This window comes from Peromyscus eremicus, chromosome 23 (genome assembly GCF_949786415.1).
Source record: "Peromyscus eremicus chromosome 23, PerEre_H2_v1, whole genome shotgun sequence".
Classification (NCBI taxonomy): Eukaryota; Metazoa; Chordata; class Mammalia; order Rodentia; family Cricetidae; genus Peromyscus; species Peromyscus eremicus.
Genome location: NC_081438.1, coordinates 41521063 through 41528467, shown reverse-complemented (window position 1 = coordinate 41528467; position 7405 = coordinate 41521063). Strand labels below are relative to the sequence as shown.

Below are 7405 nucleotides of genomic sequence, written 5' to 3'. Positions count from 1 at the left end.
TCTGGCCAAAGTAAAAGATAAACAACCGCAATCAAGGCAGACTACAAACTACTGTTGGTAAAGAACTGCTAATTCTGCTGGGCTGCGGGAGCACTTCAGGGCATTTCAGAGACTGGGGAAATGGATGAGCAAAAGCACCTGCTGTGCACGCATGTACAAGCATGACCCCAGTGCAGATCAGGCCCCACGTAGAAGCTGGTAGAGAGGACTAATGTCTGTAATCCCAGGGCATCCTCACAGGGAGGTGGGAGGCAGAGGCAGGAGAATCTCCAGAAGCTGCCAAAGTCAGCCAGCCTGACTTAGGAGATGGCAAAGAAATTCTTCAAACAAAATGGCAAAGAGAGGATTCACAGCAGACAGTTATCCTTCTCACCCCACCTACACCTACACACACACACACACACACACACACACACACACACACACTTTAAGTCATACACTAGGCAGCCTCTGGTAGGGAGGGGCGTACACATAACCAGGATGGGAAACCCCTGCCAGATGAAAACATCTTTAGAGCCTGACATGAGATGCTTACTGTGATAGTTTGATGCTCAATTCTCAATTTTTCTACCCCGACACCATAGAGTTCTCGTAGGATACACATAATTCTTGTCTTTTTTCCAGCACCTGATGGTCCATACACTAGGAGGTGAGGGAAGTCACCACATTGTACCTAGGGAAGAAAGAACACGGCATTTTGCGCTCATCAAACCCAGGTGCTCCAGGTTAGACAAACTACTTTTAAAGTACTAAGGTATTCTGTCCACCATCCAACTCCAATAGAAAATTTACCAAACTCTGGCATGTTTATTATTCTCTGGGTCCTAATAATCTAACTTGCATGCATTAACACAGAACATGGAAGGCACAACACTAAATGCTTAAAAGCAGGAACTCCCTAAGCAAAGCTCTCTGAAGGGGCACTTTTGAAAATAAAGCTGATGGAATGCAGAATAGATCTCTGTAAATGAGACAGATGCTCGTATTGCCGGGGTTCCCCAAAATGGCACTGATTTCCTTGCAAGTTCACTTGGGAGGTAAAGGAAAACTTCACGTAAGGGATGCTATGGAAAAGACAGCAGTAAGAGCGTGCTACTAAACTAAAGAGCACTATGGGCGTGGGCTTGATCTGATAAGATGTAGACTGTTTAAAAGCAAATTTATTAACGCAGGGGAATAGTACATGAAACCCCTGCTCTAAAAATACAGTCCCAAGTCAGTACAAGTAGCTTTAGAAATCCAATAAAATGTATCCATCCTAGGAAACTTAACGTTAAAGCTGTAAAGAGAACCGGTGTGCATACACATGAAGTACACTGCTCCGTTTTTTTAATTATTGCACGCATTATCAACAACAACAAAAAAAGACACCTAAAACATATCTTCTCTCTCGAGTCTTCCAAAAACTCTCATACGGAGGACAGAGGCATTCGTTAAAATAATTCCGAAGAGGTTAGTAACTAGGAACAGGATCCAGCTTTCCATCACATACCTGTAGCAGGAGAGCCTATCCGCCCCAGGCCCTCCTACAGCCGGGGCTTGCTCCTTATTCTCCCTCGGTCTCCGCCAGGTCCCCACCCCAAGCTCACGGGACCCCCGCAGCCGCGGGCCCTGGACGCCCGCCTTCCCGCCCCTTCCCCGCCCCGCCGGCTTCTCTCCTCCCTCCGCGTCTGCTCACCAGGTTGCGCAGCTGCGCCGCCTGTTCCTTGTGATAGTCCAGCCGGGCAAGAGAGCACGGCCGGTACTTGTCCACCCAGAGGCTCATGGCAGCTAGGCTCCTACCGCCACCCAGACACAAGACGAGTTTTCCCGCGAGCGCCAAACCGCTCGCCACTTCCGGCAGCGGACAACTTCCGGACCCGAGACTACGGCATCCGACTGGGGCCTGAAATAATCACCCGCCTACCTAGCGCGCACACCTCCTCCACCACCCACCACCACCCTGCACCAGTAACTGGGTGCAATCCCTGTCTCGACGGAATTAAAGACACATCAATGGTAGTCCGGGCATCCAATCTGGATGCTTAGGACAAGGAAGTTTCCTCCATTTCATTCATAAATTCATTCGAATTTGTGCCACAGAAATTTGTTATCTTTATTTGTAGAGTTGTTTTTCTCTTTAATTTTTTTTTAAATGTCAATGAGCATTTGCCTACTTGCATCTGTGAACTATATGTGTTCTTGGTGCCCTTAGAGGCCAGAAGAGGACATCAAATCCCCTGCCTTTAGGGTTACAGACGGGGGTGAGCGGCCATGTGGTTGCTGGGAACTGAACCCTGGTCCTCTAGAACAGCAGCCAGCGCTCTTAACCACTGAGCCATCTTTCCAGCTCTAGAGATGTGTTCTTGTCACTGAAGTTAACCCTTTTTTGGGTTCCTCTCACAGGCAGATGCCCAGTAGAGTTTATTGAATAAATAGTGGAAGGAAGAAATAGTAACTTCATTTTAATTTATTTTTTATCTCCATTACACAAAATTCTTAATGGATTGAAAAAAGAAAAAAAAAAAGAAAGAAAGAAATCAAAGTAGCATGAAAGACTACAGAAGACCTGTAGGGGAGAAGACACGGAGTTAACATGCTATTTTGTACAGAGAATGTTTGAAAATCTTCCAGTTAAAAGGCAAAATGTGAAACATTTGGGAAAATACTCTGTATATCAAGCCCACACAATCATGGTGGCACTTAGATGCACATCTCAAAATATGCTTTTCTAGTTGTAATGCTGATTGCATATTTCCTTTTTAATGTGTGTGTGTGTGTGTGTGTGTGTGTGTGTGTGTGTCCGTCCATGGAGGCTAGAAGAGGGCCTCCTTGAGTTGGAATTACAGTTGGTTATGAGTTGCCTGACATGGGTGTGGGAACTGAATGCAGAATGTCTACAATAACAATAAAGGCTCTTAACTCCTGAGCTGTCTCTCCAGCCCCTTGATTGGTTATTTAATGTATGCTTTTCTCTTGTGCCCTTACTCAGAATCCTGTCTTGTGATTAGAAATTCTTTCAGGACTAGAATTGATTTCCAGATACGCTTAGTAGCCTTCTATCAATATGCTAAACCCGAATTGATTGTGCTTTCCTGTGAACCCTTATGTTAAGTGAGGTAGAAAGGATATTACTGAGGAAAATCAATAACACCCCCAACTATAAGATCCAGTTCCTGATTTCAAGAAACTTTGTGAAACGAATCTGAACCTTCTGCCTAAGGACATCTTCATTTACATTGGTGAGGAGCAAATGCACCTTCTAGCTAGCTTTTCTCCAGTGTCAACAGAACTGGGCCCATGGCCCTGTCCTATACTCAGGGATACCTCTTTAGCTGCCCTAATATTGCAAAAGAAAACCCTCCACAGTCTCTATTGTTGAACTGGAATTAAGAAACAAGTTCTGAAATGAAAGTGTAAAGGAAATCAGAAGCAAAGGTATTGAAGGGCCATGTCTATAGCCACTGGGACTGTGGTCATGGAAGACTCATGGAGATGAAGGGCCATGTCTGTAGACACTGGGACTGTGGTCATGGAAGACTCATGGAGATGAACGGCCATGTCTATAACCACTAGGACTGTGGTCATGGAAAGACTCATGGAGATGAAGGGCCATGTCTGTAGACACTGGGACTGTGGTCATGGAAGACTCATGGAGATGAAGGGCCATGCCTGTAGACACTGGGACTGTAGTAATGGAAAGACTCATGGAGATGAAGGGCCATGTCTGTAGACACTGGGACTGTAGTCATGGAAGACTCATGGAGATGAAGGGCCATGTCTGTAGACACTGGGACTGTGGTCATGGAAGACTCATGGAGTGTGAGGTAGGTGCTACAATAACCCGTGATGTGGCACTAGTGTCCACAAGCATGACAGTTTCAATAAGACAGGTAGTTCATGGTGGATGTGACTATGTGCTTTAGTGCTATGTTCTAGGAGATTGAAATAAAGGGAAAAAATAGCTCATCTAGGCTTACTTGATTTCACAATACAAAACACAGGTGCTCCCATTCATTTGGATTTCAAATAACATTTTAGTGTATGTCCCAGGCAATATTTGCAGTGAAATTAATTTTTATTTGAAATTAAATTTGAATTGGGTGCCCTGTATTTTTATCTTACAATCATACTCAGAATTCTTCAACGTGGGAGACCTGGGAATTTACTAGACAGGAGGGAATGAATCCTCATGTCATAGGCAGTGGACCAAGGCCAGAGACACAGCTCTGCTTTGCTCCCTGCAGCAGCTTGAGGAGTTATTTCCAGACACCTGAAAGACACCTGTGATGGTTAATCTTGCTTGTCAGTTTGACGGGATTTGAGATACTCCGGAAACGAATCTCTGGGTGTGTCTGTGAGGGCTTATCTGATTGGGTTAACTGAGGTGGAAGACCCACCCTAAATACAGGCAGAGCTAATGCAGAACCTGCTCTCTGAAGGTAGTAAGGCAGAGAGCCCATGGTGTGAATTGTAATTTACTCACAGATGTTGCCCTGAAAACAGATGCTGGGTTTAAAATAAGAAGAGCCTGGAGCATTGAGGAAATGGAAAAGATGGCTTGTTCTGGGTATGAGAAAGTCAAAATAAGCAGGTAAGGAGGACAGAGCTCTGTGCCAGCACACCCGGCCTCCCAATGTCCTTGAAAAATGTTAGGAATTATTGTCTTTGTAGACATCCTTCCTTCTGATGCTGCTGATTTCAACAAACTAAATTGTAAGTCAGTATTGCTTCTAACAAGAGGCTTCCACTCACATACAAACCCACTCTGTAGACATGGAGCTGAATATGAGGTAGCCAAGAAAGGCTTCAGCTACCTCTTGGTGGCTGGAGAGAGTCCACTCTCCACATGGTAGAGCTACAAGCCAGTCATGCCAGTGTGAGAACAAAGAGAGCTTAAAACAAGTACAGCACTTGAGCTGCCTGCAAGGTTGGAGGCAGCAACTCCACCCAAGGACTAACAGATAGCAAAGACCAGCAGCCAATAAACACAAGCTGGAGATGGGAAAAGAGGGCTTCAAATATCCCTCACTACAGGGACAGGGAGCATTACCCAGACATCTCCCTGGCTGGGCTGGGAGAATGTTTACAAAGCACAATAACCTTCCATTGGCTCAACACGTGAGCACCTAAAGAATTAACCAATGTCTGTAGAGGTTACCTTGGTGGTTGTACCAAAATAAAACAGAGTTCTAAGAATAAGAAAAAAAAATGGGAGCTTAGATGTTCAGCACACAGCTGTTAACATCTGTCCAAATAGGCACAGTGAGGGGTGAGGGAGGCACAAGAATGATGGAAACTAGACAGGTGTCAGAACAAAGGGTCATTTGTAATATGCTGGGATGTTAGCATCAAAACATGTGACTTGTTTAAGAAAAAATGCATAGCCCTAGAATGGATGTGGATGGATGATAGACTGGAAGAAGACAAATTTACTTCTCTATAATAGTAACTGTTGTGTATTAATAGGCTATTAAATTTGTTCTTATGGTTCCTGGAATCTAGGTCTCATATATTAAAATAAGCATCATCTAAAACCGGAGAGATGGCTCCACAGTTAAGAACACTGGCTGCTTTTAAAGCAGACCTGTGTCCAGTTCCTAGCACCCACATGGCAGCTCGCAACCATCTGTAACTCCAATTTGAGGGGATCAGTTGCCCTCTTCCGGCTCCATGGGTACTGCATGCATGTGGTACACAGACATACATGCAGGCAAAACACCTATCCATAGATTTTTTTTTAAAGAAAAAAAATAAAAATAGAACACCAACTGACGATTTCTGATGATAAAACTAATATTCTGTGCCTTGTCACTCCTAAATCATTTACTATCTTTGCAAAGATTATACAGTTACAGATATTAGGTGTGGCACATGTTATCTCTCTATTTTTCAAGCCTAATTCCTCTTATGCTGACATCTAAAACTACATTAGTTTTTCTGATTGCTGTTTAATTTAGATGTGATTCCTCTGTGAGTTTTCTCTCCATATTAGATAAAGAATGACAGGCGGAGGGGAGATTGAATCTCTTACTTCTGCTCATTATAGATACATTGACTGGAGCCCTGTAAATTACACCAAGTAAGACAGCTTAACGGGAAACACACACACACACACACACACACACACACACACACACACACACACACACACTGTAAAATTTATATGACACAGGAAGCTTCCTAGGGAAATGAAAACTCAAAGGAAAAAAAATAAGTGTGTGTATTTGAATGCTGGTTTTCATAGTTTGACAATAGAGTGTGAAGTGTGAGTCACTGCCCGGAGGAAGTACAGCGTACAGCTGACAGGAGCAGGCAAAAGCACCTTGGCAGTGAGCACCTTGGCTGAGCACTGCTGTTTTGACTTCGGACTCCATTTTACCAGTAGGGTGAAAAAAAGTTCAGGTTCCCAAGCCCTAGGAGAGCTGGGAACCTTTCAATAGCTAACCCACCTCCTCCCTAAACCACAGATACAGTCATTATGCATCTTTAGTTCTCTAGAATCTGATTGATTGGACTGAAAGGCTTGCATTGTATACTGGTTGACAATGATGGAACATTCAAGGAAGCCCCTAATCTCTAAATCCTGATTGGTGAAAATCATAACTGTAACTTGGCAACAGATGTTTGTGATTTTTGTGCTTATAAACCCCACTTCCGCCCCTGCTCAGGCTGTCAGGAGAAACATGGCTCTCCAGTCCTTGTCCTGAATCCCTGATCGTCAGTGGCCTACTTATGCGGTGATTTAATAAAATCTTTGGAACCCATAAGTGTTGTCTCTCTCCTTCTTTGTGTTACATAAGGGCTAGGTGTCACACAGTCAGGGCTGGTGTTCAGATGCTCCCTTCCTTTCAGTCTGGGAGGCTCATCTCCCCAGTGAGGGTCTGTGACATGCTTCAGATGAAAGTCAGAGTTTTTCCTGCATTTGTCATTTCTCAAATTCCCTCAGCCTATAATATTCAAGTTGCTATTTTAGAGGGAAAAGGGGTATCATGTACTGAGCTCCATCACAGACAAGCACTGGTACCCCCAAAAGCCTTCTGTTGAAAAAGTGAAAGGAAAGCCAGGTGGTGGTAGTGCACGCCTTTAACCCCAGCACTCGGGAGGCAGAGGCAAGTGGATCTCTTGTGAGTTTGAGGCCAGCCTGGGCTACAGAGTGAGATCCAAGACAGGCACCAAAAGTATACAAAGAAACTCTGTCTCAAAAAAAAAGAAAGAAAGGAAGGAAGGAAGGAAGGGAGGAAGGAAGGAAGGAAGGAAGGAAGGAAAGAAAAAAAGAAACATAAATTACCAGTAAGCAATCTTCCTTTTTATTTATTTTATACATCTATTTAAAAGTGGTGGGACAAGATATAACATCAAAGCCATTTTCTAATTTGAATAGTTACTGTTTTAATTCTAAATTTCAAACACTACTTAGAACATA

The 7405-nt window shown here is 43.9% G+C and overlaps 1 protein-coding gene across 3 annotated transcripts in view; it reads right to left on the bottom strand.

The window, feature by feature from the left end:
- Rfc3 (replication factor C subunit 3) overlaps positions 1 to 1883 on the bottom strand; it is a 29408-nt gene extending 27525 nt beyond the window's left edge. The window contains exons 1-2 of one of the 3 annotated variants that reach the window (XM_059248944.1): positions 1679 to 1883; positions 536 to 673 (exon numbers count right to left, since the gene is read on the bottom strand). In XM_059248944.1, the coding sequence (XP_059104927.1) occupies positions 536 to 673; positions 1679 to 1765 (225 nt within the window). In that variant the 5' untranslated portion in view covers positions 1766 to 1883. Of the gene's footprint in view, positions 1 to 535; positions 674 to 1492; positions 1602 to 1678 lie in introns of those variants that run through there. The other 2 variants (XM_059248942.1, XM_059248943.1) reach the window with 2 other exon arrangements.
- Positions 1884 to 7405: the final 5522 nt, after the last annotated feature.